This window comes from Balaenoptera ricei, chromosome 5 (assembly GCF_028023285.1).
Source record: "Balaenoptera ricei isolate mBalRic1 chromosome 5, mBalRic1.hap2, whole genome shotgun sequence".
Lineage (NCBI taxonomy): Eukaryota > Metazoa > Chordata > Mammalia > Artiodactyla > Balaenopteridae > Balaenoptera > Balaenoptera ricei.
In genome coordinates, this window is record NC_082643.1 from 5,217,621 (window position 1) to 5,237,868 (window position 20,248).

Sequence of the window (20,248 nt, forward strand, 5' to 3'; positions counted from 1 at the left end):
TATTAAAATATTCTCTTCTCTTTAATAACAATTTGTCTATATGTATCATTTTGGTGGCAATTTTCAAGGAAATGAAATTTAATAATGTTGACATAGTATTAAAATCAGATTTAATATACCTGATCTTTGATAATTAAAAAAGTACTGGAGTAGGTCAATAATTGAATACCTTCTTAAATCACTTATTTACAATATGTTATAGATGTACTCAATTGCTGTTCAGTAATGCCCTTGAATACCAGATAAACAAGCTTCCATTGACTGATAGAAAATTAAACATTACAAAAGTTCCAGAATATATCTGGAGATATTTTATAAATTCTATAAGAGAGAACTGGCAATTCCTTTAGGTATTTAAGGTATAGAAACCTGTCAAAAGTAGGTATCTCTTTTAAATTGTACAACATCATATAAATGTTACTTAAAATTAATACTGCTGTTAGAGTAGTCAAATTTTTCTCTTAAAAATATTTTATGTCTATAGTCAAATTATATGCATAAAAATATTTTTATATAGCATAAATTCACACAAATGTAAATATATTGCATATGCTATACTTAAATGAGCTTGTTAATTTAGTCATTAATCCTACCTGAGTTAGTTCATTGATATCTACAAGTCCATTACTGTCGGCATCAAAATATTTAAACATTTGATCCACCAGCAACTTCTTCCGAAATACGTCATCACCGTTAGGGTTTTCATTGTCTTGTGTAACATATTTTTGATTTTGTAAATCTAAAAGCATGCTTTTCATCTTGCTGTATTCAGTGGCCTCGCAGTTATCTCCTGTAACAGAAGAACTAAGTTATTTTCAAAACAATATTATTAGAAAGGAATCATTTATTTTATTAATGTTTTAAGCTGGTATCTAGTAGATAACATACTTTGTACATAATATTTATGTTTCTAATTGCATACTTTACTACTTGTACAAGGAAAAAAGAATGGGCTATTTACATGAGAGGATAGAAATTTTTCATTAGTATCAAATCCAATAACGACACAAATACTGTGTGTTTTCTTGATGACAGTCATTGATTCTATGAATGCACATAGAAAAACATGATAGCTTCAATTGGCTCCAATGTTTAAATACACTACCTTAGTTTAACTCCTCACTATACATGTCTATAGTGATAATTTCACAGGTTTTGAACATGAGGTTCAGGGAGATGAAATGGCTCACCCAAACAAAGGGTTAGATTGTGCTGGATTTTGTGCTTAAACTGATATATGTCTGGCTCCAAAAGAGTATAGCAAGTTTTTAATTGGAAATATATACATTTTTTACATTTGGATTTGTTTTGAAGAAGTTTGTGTGTGTGTGTGTATTTACATTTTTTCTTGATTCTATTTTTAATGATGCTAAGCTCATATTTGTTTTCTTCCAAAAGTTTATTTATTTACTTATTTTTCTGATATTCATCTATTTCTCCATTTAGAGTCTTGGTGCATAATATGAAATATGTTTCCATTTTGTATCTTGAAGTCTTAACCTGTCAATTTCATTTCCACAGCTAAAGTATGAGCTTACTGAAGAAACAATGCATTACAGATTTTCAGTATCTCCCATAAAATAACCAGCAGAATACTGGGAACTTCACAGTTAATGGAAATAGTTGCTTGGCTTAATATCTTCAAAAATAACTGCAATTGCTCTAATATCTTGACATCATTATTTTACAAAGGATTTTTCTTACAATAGTCTCCATGCTGATGTCTTTATAACACATTGAAATGAAATGTGCTTACTATTGATAGTAAATGTGATTTAAAATGTATACAGAAAATACAATGTGTAATGTAATTTATAAATGAAAAAGTAGGCATTATATTAGCTGAGAATTTTCACAATATATTTTTTAGGAAAAAACCTAACTTTATAGTTGTGGTTCATTTCGACAATTAAGCTGTGACAGAATCTACAATATTTCTAAAGATTTTAAAATATATGTCTGAGAAGCATGGGGTTGAGGTCTCATTCTTTTTCCAGACAAGAAAACAATCTCTTCCAGAGAGATGAGAGACTATCTTGTTTATCAAAGACAGTGAAATGGCTTCTGTTTTTCAGCAATTTTAGTGTTTAGCAATCCTGTCAAGAACTTCTTTTTTTACAAGATGTAAACTTTGTACCACAAATTAAGTGAATTTTGCACTATTCTGTTCTCAGTAAAGAATAATAATAAGAATATGTTTTCATAATAGAACAGAAATCACTGACAAAAGAGAAAAGTAATCAAGTCCAGAGGGATAGGTAACAATTTTGGTGTCTGTGAAAGACGCATAAGAGGAGCCTTCAAATGCGTGTGCGTGTGTGTGCATCAGGAAGAGGGAGAAAACCATTCCAACAGCCCTCCCTGGGATTTTTGTATTTGACCTTGGACCTGCCTGTTCTTTCATTTGACTGATGGGAAGGAGGATGGAGTCTGGGGGAACTGACCTGTGTCCATCCATGATGAGCAGGTGAGAACATGGGAAATAGAATTTAAGTGCTGAACACCTTTTAACTAATATTTGAAATTTGACGTGAGGAGATACAATTTTAGGTTGTTACACTCTAATTTTGATCAAATCAAGTAATACAATCATCATCATGCTCTCTCTATAGATACTTTTTCCCAAATTGTAAATTCCCTGGCAAGTCCAGGTATTCAGGTAGTTGCTGGCAATCCAAAGAAAACAAAAATAAAAGCATTGCAGTTAAAGCATTCACATTCTATGGAAACGTGCAATAAACAGTCCTAAAATTATGTAAAACTTTGTAGAATTTAGATATTTTAAATAATCACTGTTACAGATCTTTTTTAGGAATAAATAGATACATCTATTATTAATATATAGATTACATGTAATGCAGGCTTTCTATGTGCCAGGAACTTTTTATGTATTAAATCACTTAACTCTCATGACAATCCAACAAGAAAGACCTTATAATTACCACTATTTTACAGATGAAGAACTAAGACACAGAGAGATTAAATAACTTGTTCAAAATTACAGAGCTAGAAAGGAGCACAGTGATTTTTACACCCAGGCAATATCTCTTTTAGCCTTTATTCTCTCCTTTTCTCATCTTCACAACTGAGCTTAAAATCAACTTATACATGGATTCAGTAAATTTGTCCAAGGATTATTTGAAAAGTGAAAAACAAATATAATAATAAACTCCAGGCAATATCATTGCTTAAATTGCAGGTAGAGAAAAAAGAACTTGCAAAGGGAGAGAGAGAAAAAGAAAAGGAGTATCTGAGAAATAGCAAGAAAACTATAAGTACCGAAGAGGAAGATAATGGGAAGAACTTTTCAAGAAAGAGGGTGTGATGAAATGTTAAATGTTTCAGAGTAAAAATAATATAAGAAATGAAACATGCTCATTAGATTCCTTAAGTTGGAGGTAATTGATGACAATAAAGGGAAATTTTAGTGAATAAATGGAAAAGTCCTATTACAATGGGTTAAAATGAGTAAAAACAAAATGACGATTTGGAAATATTAAATGTTTACCACCCTTTTAATAAGTATCAATATAAAAAAATAGAATTAATGAAAAAGAATAGATATTTAGAAATAAACATCAATGTATATTAAGAAATCATGGCCTCATCCAAGAATAATTTCAAGAAGGAAGTTAAGAAATTTTAGTTTGTTGATTTGTTTGCTTTGGTAGGATTCCTTTCTCAATACTTAATCAACCGATGGTGTTAGGAAAAGAAACCTGACACCTGCTGGTGTTAGGCAGCGAAAGGAAAGAAAACTTCTCCTGGACTCACTTGGTGCTCTTGGGGACCAGTAAGAGATCATCTTTGCTGTGCCTGTTCTAGACACTGAGGACAAGACTAATGAGGTCGTCACCTGATGGTACCTATACCATCCTCCTGCCCATGAATGCAGATTCCAGGGCTGTGCTGACTCTGGACTCAGAGTGATTCTAGGACAGTTAAAATCCACCTAGTCTTGTGGGACCTGGAAGAAGGCAGAATCTCTGACTTTCTTTCTTTTTTTTCTTTTTTTCTCATTTAAGTAATAGATTCATAATTTTATTCAAACTAAACTATTTTGTGAAACAAAAAACATGCTTGATAATGCCACATGGCCAAAACATGCATGATATTCCTGTATTCTTATTATGTGCACAAGTTCTCACTTGTTTTGATTTTTTAAATTGATTTTTATTGGAGTATAGTTGATTTACAATGTTGTGTTAGTTTCTGCTGTACAGCAAAGTGAATCAGTCATACATATATACATACCCACTCTTTTTTAGATTCTGTTCTCATATAGGTCATTACTTAGTATTGAGTAGAGTTCCCCATACTGTACAGCAGGTTATTGTTGGTTATTTTATATATAACAGTGTGTATATGTCAATCCCAATCTCCCAAGTTATCCCTCCCCCCTCCCCCACTTTCTCCCTTGGTAACCATAAGTTTGTTTTCTACATCTGTGACTCTGTTTCTGTTTTGTAAATAGGTTCATGTGTACCCTTTTCTTAGATTCCACATGTAAGCGATATCCTGTGATATTTGTCTTTCTCATTCTGACTCTCTGACTTTCAAATGGTCACACCTGTGTATTGGCAAGGCTTCTCCAAGACTCTACTGAACTGAGGATAATTACGTTTTATATATCTGATAGTACCACCATCAGTTTTGAGTACATGATATGTGCTCAAAATTATAGAGTCTATCAGTTATGCTTAACACTACTTTTTCAAAGCCTATAATTTGTTATCTCTTTGAAATTACACTTTTATCCTTCCCTTCTATCCATCGTTAAGAAGTACCAATTCCTTTCAACAAAAAAATAATCAAATCTAAGTATATAAGAACATTACTTGTCTCTTTTTAGCATTTATATTTCAAATTTGATTAATTTGATCCTAATATAAGCTGAAATCTTAGAAATTAAAAGGATATAAATTAAATGTTTTTATTTTAGCATCAATTATTTTCATGTATTAGAATGCATACTGGAATTGTTTTTTCTTCAAACTATTAAACAATTGCTAAAAGAAAACTTTTACATCTTTTTAATATGTAAATGTAAAATGTAAATATTTTCTAAAATGTGTTTTAGAAAAATACTTTGCATTTATAACATAAGGAATGTATGAAAACTTTAGTATGTTGATTTAATAGGCATCTATGAATCAATTCAACATGGAAAACTATTATACTTAAATTCATTTGTAAATTGTTAAACTGTGTGTTTGAAGGAATTAAAATTATCTTGGTTAAAAGTAGTCTGAACAAAATTAAAATAAACTTTAACTGGAGTATCTACTAAAATATGCAAAATCTAATGGTGTAAATTGTTTTGTATTACATAAACTTTACTTAAAAGTTCTTATTAAAACGTTTACAGTTACACATAAGATTAATGTAAAACTGTTATGTTTCAGATACTATTCTAATTCTGGAAATTTACTAATACAAGCACACCTACACATACCACTTCACAACTTTGTACATTTAAAGAGCCATGATTTCCTCATGAAGAGGGAATTTTTTTTTTTTTTTTAAACAGTAGACTTACTTTTCAGAGCAGTTTTATTTTCACAGAAAAATTGAGCAGAAAATACAGATTTTCCATGTACCCTTTGCCCCCCCCATATGCAGACTCCCCCACTATCAACATCCCCACAAAAATTGATGAACTTACAGTGATGTCATTATCACAAAACCCCTATATTAGAGTTCATTAGTACATAGGGTTCTTGGTGTTATATACTCCATGGGTTTTTACAAATGTATAGTGACATGTGTGCACCTGTATCTACAGAGTAGTTTCACTTCCTTAAAGATCCTCTGTGCTCTCTGCCTATTCATCTCTCCATCCTCCTTAAACCCTGACAAACACTGACCTTTTTACTGTCTCCATAGTTTTGCCTTTTCCAGACTGTCATAGATTTGGAATTGTATACAATATGTAGACTTCTCAGATTGGCTTCTGAGAAGTCAATGCATTTAAGATTCCTTTGTGTCATGGCTTGTTTGCTCATTTCTTTTTATCACTGAATAACATTCCACTGTCTGCATGGACCACAGTTTATTTATCCCCTTACCTACTGAAGGACATCTTTATTGCTTCCAAGTTTTGGCAATTTTGAGTAAAGCTGCTGTAAACATCCATGTTTAGGTATCTGTGTGGACTTAAATTTTCAAATCCGTATCCTAAGGAGCATAATTACTGGATTGTACGTAAGATTATGTTTAGTTTGTACAAAATCACCAAACTGCCTTCCAAAATTGCTGTACCAGTTTGCATTCTCATCGGCAATGGATGAGAGTTCCTGTTGCTCCAAACCCTCACCAGCACTTGGTGTTGTCAGTGTTTTGGACTCACCATTACAATAGGTGTGTAGTGGTGTCGCATTGTCTTACAGGGAATTTTTTAAATGAATGAGGGACTATATTTTACAAGAGACATTGGTTCCATAACCTTTCCCCCACTCTCTGCACACGCACAATGTGATTTGGCTTAATTTAACATCTCCTTAAACGTTGTTGACTAGTTAAATGAAAATGATTAAAAACACAATGAATTCAATTGACATGCTTACTGATTAATGTTGGGAATTAGTCTTACTGGAAATAAAAGGAAAGTACTGTAAGTTAAATATTAATTCTCCAAACACTTTGTTCCTTATGATGTAACTTTTTTCAATTATATGCCACATGGTCATTGACAACTGCCTACATCTATACAAGCAGTATTAAAAAGAGGTTTGACTTTCTAGCTTGGCAAATGTGATATTATAATTTCAATAAAGGTGTTCTAGTAACCAGGTCACTTTGCTCTCTTTACCCTGAAAGAATATTAATTAAAATGCTTTTGAGGGACAAGATTAGGCATCCCATGCTCTGTTTTCAATTATATTCTTCAAAGGTGACACACTTTGGAGCAAGTAGGCAGCTTAGCTCTTACTATCCCCATCCTCTCTCATCACCCTCACAAACAGAATCACATATTATAAAGTAAAGATGCAGAGAATGCTGGCAGAAAACACAACAAAATAAAACAGAGCACAATACAATGATGATGTTTATCTAGAAAGCTTGGGAACCTTAGTGAAAAATGTATATTTATCTTACCTGAAATAAATACAACTTGTAATATAATTATCACAATTGCTCAAGTGTGTGATTTTAACGTTTAGTAAATTAACAGTCTTTTAAGTCATTATCTTTATAGTTAAAACCAAGAAAATATAGTATGCTTCATATGAAAAGGCATACCTCCTATAGAATATGTGATAAGTAGCTAATGATATCAAACAGTTTATGAAATAAGTTTTTCCTAATTAATTATTGTTTGTTTTCTGGCAACCTTTCTACAAATATTTTGTACACAACATGAAGGGCTTTCATCTTTTCACATTTTTGCAATTGCTGTTAAAGTATGAGTGCATATTGCCTTAAAAATTATACTACACAGTTCTTACAGTTCTCATTGTGGTAGTCTGTGTTTTATAGAGGTTTTTAATTTTGATTTATATTATCTGGATTTATAATATTTCAAGGAGTAAAGACATATAAAAGATATTCTTGAATTTTAAAAAAATTTGATGAAAGTAATTTAAAAAAGTAATCAAGTTATGAAAAAGTGTCTATCCCTGAATCAAGTAGAGTCAAAACTAAGACTCATGTACCTCCATTAAGAGCAGGACTCTTAGTACTTCTGAACACTAAATAATCTTGTCCAATAATTTCATCACATTACTCAAATATGTGGTTTTCAATGAAAATTGTATTGTTTGCATTGATCTTACAGAAGATATGCTATTCATAGCCGTGAAGCCATAGGCATATGATGATTTTAATCCAATATATACACAGCAATTATTGTGTGCTGGCACTGTTCTAAGTATTTTACAGACAGCTCATTTAATCTTTAAAATGATCCTGTGAAGTAAGTACAATTACTATACCATCTCCATGAAACATAATAAGCCCAATAACAAGACTGACATTTGACTTTACATGAAAGATTAAGAAAATTCTGACCCAATAGTTGTAAGCGCATCATACTAGTTAACTCAGACATTTCTCATGAGGTACACAGGACTCACAAGTTGCATCTATTTGTCTCTTGAGAAGATAGAGAAGCTTTAGTTATTCTTTCTTTTATGTTACTCTACAAATTTGTGTGAAATTCTGTCAAGAATTTACAGTTTTCTGAGGACTGCCTGCATACATATATTCATGTGTATGAATATACATATTCAATAATAAATCATGTGTCTTTTCTCTGCTACATTGAGAGAGAGAGAGAGGTCTTTTGGTTGGTAGGATTTTTAATTTCCCCAACAATCATTAGGAATGCTGCATAATATTGATAGAAATGACTCTCCAAGCCTGTCTAAACAACATAACTTCAAAAATGTGAATCAAATGGAGATATTAACAGGCAAACTTGATAAACCACAATGATAGAGAAACACTGTAATACTTCTAGGTGGGAAATGTAGATCAAGCAGCCATTAAGCATAGTGCCTTGGTGTGGAGCAAACCCAGAAATATACTCTTACAGGAATATAGTACTCTTATATAAGCATCAGGTTTAATGCTAAATTTATATACAGTAGAAGGTTGAGGTTGAGTTACTTTCTTCCTGAAGTTTATAGTTTGGTGTTAAGTTTCCAAGTTATGAGCATAAGCATATTTCTTTTTCTGGTCACTGAATATCTTATTCAGTCAAGAGTTCATATATATCTTGTCTCAGAATATCTCAGTTACACTTTGTCTTATTTATCACAGAAAAATACAAAAATGATAGTAAAAAACAGGATTTCTTCTATGGTTTCTACTTTATATATTTTCTATATAGCCTATTCATTATTTCCCATCAAGCAAACAAAAGAGATAATAGTCATGAATGGGCATCAACCCCCAGCTATGTCTTTATCTTATTAAATTTAACATAAAGAAATAGTCTTTCCAAAGTACATCTAATTCTAAGCAACAGTAAATATTCAAATATCATTATACACTAAACATCACAACAGTAACATTTATAGTATTGTTCTCTTGTTTTATGATAAATACTTTCATACAGGCTCAACGTTGAAGTGGGTTAGTGTATGTAACAATTTATAGCTTGGATTTGGGAAGAGATCTTTTGTATGTATTGTATGTGTGTGGGGCAATATCACTTTATTGGATTTTTTATCTTGATACAATGATATGTACAAATAATTTATTTGAATAAATGTAAACTGTAAAAAACCATGTCCTTGGGGTAGTCACTATGTGTTGTCATTATTTCTTTTAAGAACAGCTGACCGTCAGGAGACATTGTCCAATGAGAATCCTTTGATATTTCACATTTCAATTGGTCATAGCATGGATGCTAGCACTAATTGCCTCCTCTTTGACCCCAAACCAACCAAATAAACACAAATGATTCTACCAATTTGTGTCTCTGTAGAAAAGGATCACCCAATGCTCTCAAGAATCCTGGTAGCAGCAGTTAAATAGTTCAGTCATCGACAGAAGACTTCTTCAACTGGACTGCCATTCTCTATTACATAATGATTCTTTGGAATATTTCCAAAGTGGACCCCTATTTTTGTCTGAAATTGCAATAACATAAAATACTATATATTAAGAACATTTGGTCATATATTGCCTACATGCAACATCTATTGTTTTGTTTTCTGGAAGACTATAAATGTTAACTGTTCAATTCCTCAGTGGTACACATATCATAGAAATATGATACTATTTGACATTTTATTTTAATTTACACACAATCACACACAATAAGTAACAAATATTTATTTAGTCCTACACTTTCTTATGGGTATGCACCATGTTTAACAATAGCTCATCATGACCTTGACCAAAGATTTATAAGAGATAGCAAAGGCTGAGGACAAATGATATAAGGGATGTGAATAGGAGGACATGGGGTAATTAATACTGGAAAGTTTCTACATTAAGTATAAACTGTGTGTGTCTTCCGTAGAAATTGGGCTTATGAGACAGTGAGTAAATAAATATAGGGGAAATGATAAATTAATCTTTTTTTTAAAAATAGAACAATTTTATTCTTTCATTATAGTTCTTTGGAGATATTTTCAACAAAACATAGTAAATATTCCACATATTAGAGAAAACAAACATTTCCTGATGTTAATAATAGAAAAAAATTTGAAAACAAGTTTTTCACCAACAAAAACTGAAAAACAGTCATATTTTTGACAGAAAATAGGTCAGATTTGATTCATGGGCAGTTGATGACTTCCTAGTTAGGTCAACGGCAAATGTTTTCCATAAATTTATAGCTTAATTTTGTTCATCTAAGGTAGAAATTATATTGAGAGTACATGATATGATAAAAGCATTTTATCCAAAATATGGTAGTGGCAAAGGTGTATTGAAATTAATAACAGTTCCCAATGCTTTTGAACATGTATAATAAATAAGGTACCACTAGTAACAACTATAATTAATAGCCATTTAATCAGTCTTGATAAAATATATTTTGAAAGTCTCCCAGAAATTGAGAAAATGAATAGTCCTAGAGACTGAATAACAGATACTTTGGTAAGTTGAGTGTTTTCCCCAGCCCTCTAAATTATTGGCTTTCAAAAAGAAAAAAAAAAAAAAAAAATGAAGAACTGAAGCAGAACCTAATCAAATTGTCAGCTAATTACCAATTTAAAAATAATTTATAACACTGTATCACTGTGTGATTTTTAGCCCACAAACTGGAAGGAGTTCAAAGATCGATTGACCTGTTATGTCAGAGTCCAGTCAAAAAGCAAAACCAAACTAGATATTTCAAACAGGAGACAAGGGGCTTCCCTGGTGGCGCAGTGGTTGAGAATCTGCCTGCCAATGCAGGGGACACGGGTTCGAGCCCTGGTCTGGGAAGATCCCACATGCCGCGGAGCAACTAGGCCCGTGAGCCACAACTACTGAGCCTGCGCGTCTGGAGCCTGTGCTCCGCAACAAGAGAGGCCGTGATAGTGAGAGGCCCGCGCACCACGATGAAGAGTGGCCCCTGCTTGCCACAACTAGAGAAAGCCCTCGCACAGAAACGAAGACCCAACACAGCCAAAAATAAATAAATAAATAAAAAATAAGTAAAAATTAAAAAAAAAAAAAGAAAGTCAAATCAATCCCCCAAAAATAAAAAATAAAAAAACAAAACAAAACAAAACAGGAGACAATATAGGGAACTGGTTTCCCTGTTGTTAAAGCATTAGGTGAAAAATAAAAAACAAAAAAATCTTGAAGTAACTCAGAGACAACTGCAGGAAGTAGCTATACCCTCAAGAGTTGGGGGAGCTTTTAAATGAGATGAATTTGAGGTAATTGTGGATGCTGGTAGAGGCCTCAGTGAGGGAAAAGAAAACATAGTCAGTTAAGAAGCTCTGTAGTCTAAGAAGAAAGGAACGGTTTGATGAATTGGCTTTGTGTCATTGGTGAATGCATGGAAGCTGAAGTCTGGTTGTTAAGGGAGGGCATGTGTAAATGTGAAGTAAAGATGTTCCTGGTCAAAACATGACTGTGAGCATTTTTTAGGAGTACTAAGACACTGCTGACTTAAAAAGAGACCACAAAAACGTTGTCTAGTTTGGTGGAAGAAGGAATGAAGATAGATTTATGACACATCTTCATATGCTAAGGCCCATTCCTTGAAAAGGGAAAAATATCAGCTAACTGTAATTGAAAGTAGGAGTCTGGCTGCTCACTGCTCAAAAGCAATTAAAAAGACAAGGTTGGTGAAAAGGAAAGTGTGCTTTATTTTGGAGGCAAGCAATGCAGTGGGGAGGACTCCTGTCCAAAGGCCCACTCACCCCCAATGACAGCCAGTGGGTAAGAGATTTTATAGATGGAGGGAGGGGGCTACTTGCAGAAAGAGCACAGTCAGCTCTGACGGTCACCTTGAAATTGGTCATGCAGTGGTCTGACCAGTGTCATCTTGTCATCTTGATGGTTTTAAGTACAGTTAGTCTTTAGTTCCAGGGTCAGTTTGTTACCATTTCTCTGAGGCCAGTTCTTGGAATTGTGGCAGCTTATGTCATGGCTACCGCCTGGTCATCATGTAGTTAAATTCTTTTACCTGGTGGGGGTTTCAGTATCTACAACACAGCTCACAGGATATGGCTCAGAATATTATCTGTAGCCCCCTTGAGGAGGAACTAAAAGTCCTTGACTTTGCTTAACGACTGAACTATTATTATTATTTGGTCTCGTTTGACTGTTTTCCTTTGTTCTGCTTTTTCTCACTTCTCTTATTAAACTTATTCTTTGGCTAAAAGATTTCTACAGACAAAAGGCAGGCTGAGGACGTGGGGGACAAGGACCATAGGGTCCTGCTCCATTTCATAACTGCTGCAAATTAGATAGAAGAATATGAGGACAAGGGAAGTTGCCTTTCTCTGAAATGCAAAAGTTTTCGGTGAAATCCAGCTGACATCTTGATTTTTACCATATGCATGGATATGTGTGTGTGTGTATAAATAAAACAAAATCTGTGGTTATATTCATATGAATAAGAACAGTGGTGTAGAGATATATTCCTCTGACATAGTATTGACTTATGTTCACAAAAAGGCTATGGGTTGTTTTATCAAAGTCCAAGATAATGTTACATAACGAAAAGTTGCTTTTTCATCGAATTGACTTTTCTTAAGTTAATTTTGCTACAACCTAAAGGCATATGAGTTTTGAATACGTTTACATAAAAAATTCATTAAAATGTGTGAAATTTCTAAAGTCAATAGAGAGATGTAAAATTCCCAATTTTCACCTTATGAATAAATAGCAGAAGAGAATAACTTAAGTATTTGTCCTTTCCATGAATTTTTCCAGATGAAAATGAATAACAAACCCTTTGTATTAAAAATCATTCATTTTTACAAGTGAGTTGTGGAATTACTTAATAAACACATTTTAAAACGATGTCTGGCTTTCTAGTTTCTGGGGATAGAAGAAAACCAAGATTTTGCCTTTACATACACTCCAGAATTCATATTTATTTAATTTCTTGGTTGAGTTACCTGTTATGAACAATGGACATAAAAAACATCTTCTCTTTGAAGATAACATACATTAATGTTCATATGCCTATATTTGTATGTTTGTGTATATAATACAAAATATAAAATGGTTTAGTGTTTTATAATATAAAAATATAAAATGGCTTAGTGATATTGTATTCTCTCCAATTAAATTTATTTCTTCTTGGCTTCATAATTAAAATAATGACCATAGCTTATGTAATTTGTGTCTAAAGATCTTCACTTGTGATTTGAACGTCATTTAGGCCATATACTGATTTCTAGTATAGCTTGGTAAATAAGTTTGGAATAAACAAAGACATTATTAGGTGTTCCCAATGGAAAGTTACTCATTATTTATAGCATGACTTTCTGGGTTATATGACTTTAGCCTTACATTGCCTTTGAAATATTTTACTACCTGGTAAATTGCAGATAACTGATACCAATGGAAAATAAATCTTGCCTATGGACTTGCAAATGAATTTTGTCTGGAAAAGATTCAATTGATTTCTATTCCCTTTTTTGTGGAAAAAGCCAGGTTTACGTCTATTTGTAATTTCATTTCCACAATTGTTTACACCACATAAATGTATGGCTCTTTGACTTCTTTGAACTGAATATAAATCTGCCTAGTTCCCTCTTAAATAATGAGTTAATTAAATATTTAACATGTTAAATTTATATTTGTAAGAAATTCATGATTTTACCTTGAAAAAGTATCCTTTAACATTCTAGATATCTGATTCATTTTTCTTAGAAGAAGAAAAAAAGGATTAATACAAACTCAAAGTTCTTGTAATTGTTTAAGATATAAGTGATTATATATCACTTATATAATACATAAATGACTATATATAGGCAAATTTAAATATAATTCCTGCAATATAAACAAAGAATGTAACAAGGAAAGATATTGTAAATAGAAAACTTATAGAACACCTTTCAGTTTTAATTTTTTGATTCTTTATTACTACACAAAATAAGCTTTAAAAAAAGAGAACTCACTAACTGAATTAACTCTTGACCTTTCTAAAGTAAACCTCCTATACTTATTCTACCAGTTTACTCTAAATAAATAGTTCTTTTATTGTTTTTAATCATTAAAACATCCTTTCAAGGAGAAAATAATATAATTTTTATTTTGGTATACTGAAATAATGCAAAAATATCATGATCTATTATTTCCTAAAGACACGAAATTTTGATTGGTTATATTCAAAAGAATTTCCAATTACTATGCACTTCTAACAAGGTCCTTTAGACTTTACTGCACCTTCTAGTGAATTAAGAAAAGCACTCAGTTAGGTGGCCAAAACTCTGGATACCAAACTTAGCAAGCAAATACTGCCTTTGTGGAAAGAAGAAAAAGCTGGTGAATACAACACTTCATAGACAGAAGAAAGCTCTTCTTGGTGAATATACCCCACCTAGGGTGCCTGGTTTGAAAAGTGAGATGTAGTTTTAATTTCAGCCTCACTCATTGCCTTGTCCCAGTGCCTTTATGCCCTGGACAGCTGATGGCAACCTTGCCTCTACCGTTTTGTACTGGGCATCATTTTTGTATTTTACTTTAAGTTAAGCATTCTATTATAAATTCTAACAAAGCCCTTTTTCATGAACAAGCCTCTATTTTTTTACACCATTATATGCATTACATTATCATAGTGCTTCATATATCATGTAAAGAGATCAGCCAATAATATATAAAATAATGATAAAAGTACCATGAAAATACTACTATTAATAGATATCTTATTAGAGAAAAATATATCTGATAGACAAGAAAACAAAAGACAGAGTTAAAAGCAAATGGTATCATTATTTAGTCAATAACAATTCTACTTAAGAGCAGGCTGTTTTCATATTTTCCATTTTTCTCATTCATAGTAAACATTTTATACCAACTTTCTGGAGCTACTACCCCTGATACCACTAACTAATTCCTGTTCTTACCCGGCCTTGGCACCCCAAAGAACAGACAGGATTTGGGCTGGCACCCAATACTTGATTCAGGACCAGGTCTCTAGCACAGTTCTATCTTTTTGGAATTTGGCCAGGTTGAGAGACTAAATAAAAAGTTATGTGAGGTATGATCTGAATTTCTATCTTATGTTGATGATGCTTCAATTCATCCTTTTATTTTTTACATCTTTATTGGAGTATAATTGCTTTACAACGTTGTGTTAGTTGCTGCTGTATAACAAAGTGAATCAGCTATATGTATACATATATCCCCATATGACCTCCCTCTTGTGTCTCCCTCCCACCCTCCCTATCCTACCCCTCTAGTGGGTTACAAAACACCAAGCTGATCTCCCTGTGCTATGCAGCTGCTTCCCACTAACTATTTTACATTTGCTAGTGTATATATGTTAATGCTATTCTCTCACTTCATCCAAGCTTACCCTCCCCTTCTCGTGTCCTCAAGTCATTCTCTACATTTGTGTCTTTATTCCTGTCCTGCCCTTAGGTGTATTAGAACCATTTTTTTTTTAGATTCCATATATATGTGTTAGCATACAGTATTTGATTTTCTCTTTCTGACTTACTTCACTCTGTATGACAGACTCTAGGTCCATCCACCTCACTACAAATAGTTCAATTTCGTTTCTTTTTATGACTGAGTAATATTCCATTGTATATATGTGCCACATCTTCTTTATCCATTCATCTGTCGATGGACACTTATGTAGCTTCCATGTCCTGGCTATTGTAAATAATGCTGAAATGAAAAGTGTGGTACATGTCACTTTTTGAATTATGGTTTTCTCAGGGTATATGCCCAGTAGTGGGATTGCTGGGTCATATGGTATTTCTATTTTTAGTTGTTTAAGGAACCTCCATATTGTTCTCCATAGTGGCTGTATCAATTTACATTCCCACCAACAGTGCAAGAGGGTTCCCTTTTCTCCACACCCTCTCCAGCATTTATTGTTTGTAGATTATTTGATGACGTCCTTTCTGACTAGTGTGAAGTGATACCTCATTGTGGTTTTGATTTGCATTTCTCTAATGATTAGTGATGTTGAGCATCCTTTCATGTGTTTGTTGGCCATCTGCATATCTTCTTTGGAGAAATGTCTATTTAGGTCTTCTGCCCATTTTTGGATTGGGTTGTTGGTTTTCTTGATATTGAGCTGCATCAGCTGCTTGTATATTTTGGAGATTACTCTTTGTTGCTTCGTTTGCAAATATTTTCTCCCATTCTAAGGGTTGTCTTTTCATTTTGTTTATGGTTTCCTTTACTGTGCAAAAGCTTTTAAGTTTCATTAGGTCACATTTGTTTATGTTTGTTTTTATTTCCATTTCTCTAGGAGGTGGGTCAAAAAGGATCTTGCTGTGATTTATGTCATAGAGTGTTCTGCCTATGTTTTCCTCTAAGAGTTTGATAGTGTTTGGCCTTACATTTAAGTCTTTAATCCATTTTGAGTTTATTTTTGTGTGTGCTGTTAGGAAGTGTTCTAATTTCATTCTTTTACATGTAGCTGTCCAGTTTTCCCAGCACCACTTATTGAGGAGGCTGTGTTTGCTTTGTATATTCTTGCCCCCTTTATGAAAGATAAGGTGACCATATGTGCGTGGGTTTATCTCTGGGTTTTCCATCCTGTTCCACTGATCTATATTTCCGTTTTTGTGCCAGGACCATACTGTCTTGATTACTGTAGATTTGTAGTATAGTCTGAAGTCAGGGAGCCTGATTCCTCCAGCTCCATTTTTCTTTCTCAAGATTGCTTTGGCTCTTCGGGGTCTTTTGTGTTTCCATACAAATTTTGAAATTTTTTGTTCTAGTTCTGTGAAAAATTCCATTGGTAGTTTGATAAGGATTGCATTGAATCTGTGGATTTCTTTGGGTAGTAGAGTCATTTTCACAATGTTGATTCTTCCAAACCAAGAACATGGTATATCTGTTCATCTGTTTGTATCGGCTTTGATTTCTTTCATCAGTGTCTTATAGTTTTCTGCATACAGGTCTTTTGTCTCCTTAGGTAGGTTTATTCCTAGGTATTTTATTCTTTTTGTTGCAATGGTAAATGGGAGTGTTTCCTTATTTTCTCTTTCAGATTTTTCATCGTTCGTGTGTAGGTATATGAGAGATTTCCGTGCATTAGTATTGTATCCTGCTACTTTACCAAATTCATTGATTAGCTCTAGTAGTTTTCTGGTAGCATGTTTAGGATTCTCTATGTATAGTATCATGTCACCTGCAAACAGTGACAGTTTTATTTCTTCTTTTCTGATTTGGATTCTGTTAATTTATTTTTCTTCTCTGATTGCCGTGGCTATAACTTCCAAAACTATGTTGAATAACAGTGGTGAGAGTGGGCACCCTTGTCTCATTCCTGATCTTAGAGGAAATGGTTTAATTTTTTTTCACCATTGAGAATGTTGTTGGCTGTGGGTTTGTCATATATGGCCTTTATTATGTTGAGGTAGGTTCCCTCTGTGCCCACTTTCTGGAGAGTTTTTATCATAAATGGGTGTTGAATTTTGTCAAAAGCTTTTTCTGCATCTATTGAGATTATCATATGTTTTTTATCCTTCAATTTGTTAATATGGTATATCACATTGATTGATTTGCATTTACTGAAGAATCCTTGAATTCCTGGGATAAACTCCAATTGATCATGTTTTATGATCCTTTTAACGTGCTGCTGGATTCTGTTTGCTAGTATTCTGTTGAGGATTTTTGTATCTATGCTCATCAGTGGTATTGGCTTGCAGTTTATTTTTTTTTTTATGACATCTATGACATCTTTGTCTGGTTTTGGTATCCGAGTCATGGTGGCCTCATAGAATGAGTTTGGGAGTGTTCCTCCCTCTGCTATATTTTGCAAGAGTTTGAGAAGGATAGGTGTTACCTCTTCCCTAAATGTTTGATAGAATTCACCTGTGAAGCCATCTGGTCCTTGGTTTTGTTTGTTGGAAGATTTTTAATCACAGTTTCAATTTCAGTGCTTGTGATTGGTCTGTTCATATTTTCTCTTTCTTCCTGCTTCAGTCTCGGAAGGTTGTACTTTTCTAAAAATGTGTCCTTTTCTTCCAGGTTGTCCATTTTATTGCTATATATTTCTGTAGTAGTCTCTCATGATCCTTTGTATTTCTGCAGCGTCAGTTATTACTTCTCCTTTTTCATTTCTAATTCTGTTGATTTGAGTCTTCTCTCCTCAAATCATCCTTAAATGCTTTTTCCCAGACTTGCTCTCAGGGAAGCAAAGAAATATTTGACACTTGATTTGTGGAAATACGACAATCATTTTAAAAGTCCAAGGAGGTACAGCTTTTTAAATAGACCAAGGAAGATGGGAAAAGTGTATCATAGGAGGAGAAACAAACAAACTGATAATATGGAGGAGGGAAATGAAGGAGATTATACCACACTGAGGAATAAACTTATTTCACAATAACTTTTTCTTCTTTCTTTGTTTATTGCAAGGAATTGTCAAAGAGTAATTTGAGAGAATTAGTAATCACAAATTATTTTAAGTAATAGATTAAAAAAAATCAATCTATAGCAGGTTTGGACAAATTTTCCTCTAAAGGACCACAGAGTAAATATGTTAGGCTTTCTGGTCCATCCCCTCTCTGTCACAGTATTATATAGCAACGTGTTATACTGTAAAGGCAGACACAAGCATATGTGAACAAGTGATCGTGGCTATGTTTCACTAAAATTTTATTTACAAAAGCAGGCTTTGGGCCATATTTTTTTTGGCCACTGATCTATAAAATAATGGTATAGTGTAGATAGATATCAGTATAAAATGCATTAACATAACAAGTTTTTTTTTGTTGTTGTTCTTAACATTTAAATATACGTATGATATCACTTACACGTGGAAACTAAAATATGTCACAAATGAGCTTATTTGCGAAACAGAAACAGACTCACAGACATAGAGAACAAACTTATGGTTACCAAAGGGGAAAGGGGGTGGGGTAGGGATAAATTAGGAGTTTGGGATTAGCAGATGCAAACTACTATACCTAAACTAGATAAACAACAAGTTCCTACTGTATAGCACAGGGAATTAATTCAGTACCCTATAATAAACCATAATGGGAAAGAATATGTATATAAACATGCATAATACGTGTATATATGCATGTATATATATATAACTGAATCACTTTCCTGTATAACAGAAACTAACACAACATTGTAAACCAACTATACTTCAATTAAAAAAAAAAAGGTTTAAGTATAGACTTCATGGGAATCAGAGAAAAAAACATGTGGATATAGCCATATTCAATTATGAATTTAAAAGTAGCAATTTTTTGTTATCTCAATTTAAGAGATCCTCTAACATTTGTCATATAAATGTATTTCAAATAATATGTGAGGAATTAACATTTTATGTAAATTCTAGGGATAGTGTCAGAATAGAGGAAGGTTTCTGTATCACATACATCCCAGCAAAGTCACTGATTTTTCTCTACTGTCATAAAAAAGTGGACTAGACCTTGGACTTCTATTGACATAACCTCTTCGTTGTTTCAGGTGAAAACATTTTGTCAAATACAATCAGGGTAAATTTGGTGTTGTATTAATTGGTGAACATAAGACAGAGCTATCATTTACCTAGTAAGCATGGTCAGGAACGCTAGACACACAGGCAATTTGACCCCAAAGAGTAACTTTGCTACAGCTTAAACTTGCTTTTTAGTTATACTGAATGAGGAAATGGGACTCCCAGAAGCAGTAGTTCTTCACCTGTGTTTCACATTACAGTCATCTGAGGAGCATTAAAACAACTGATGCCCCGGCCTCATTATCAGAGGTTCTGATTTAATTCATTGGTGGTGAGGTGTGGGCATCAGTGTTTTTTAAAAGCACATTGGGTGATTCATATGTGCAGCCAAGATGGTGAGCCACTGTTTCCGAGCTTAAATAAAGTAAATTAAAATCACATCCCTATTAGGGGAAAAACTGAAACTTGACATTAGTTCGGGTGCTAAATCTAGACCATAATCTCACAGTTGTTTCTTCATGCACATAAGCCTATTAGATTATGTAATGGAACAATGCCTTGAGCATTTAGGACTCATAAGTTGTGTCTATTGCAGTAATTGTAAATCTGAATTAAATTAGTGGAGCTGAAGAAAAATACACTTTTATCAATGAATTGCATTCCAAGTCTCATCCACTTTTAATGCTCAGTTTAAGGGCAATCTAGGCAGTGTCCCCAGTCCTTCAAGAAGAATTATAGAAGCCCTAGCTGGAG

At 33.2% G+C, this 20,248-nt stretch overlaps 1 protein-coding gene across 3 annotated transcripts in view; it reads right to left on the reverse strand.

The window, feature by feature from the left end:
• FSTL5 (follistatin like 5) overlaps positions 1-20,248 on the reverse strand; it is a 708,623-nt gene that overhangs the window by 387,527 nt on the left and 300,848 nt on the right. For all 3 annotated transcript variants that reach the window (XM_059923874.1, XM_059923877.1, XM_059923875.1), the window contains exon 4: positions 594-790. In XM_059923874.1, coding sequence (XP_059779857.1) covers positions 594-790 — 197 coding nt within the window. The remainder of the gene's footprint in view (positions 1-593; positions 791-20,248) is intronic.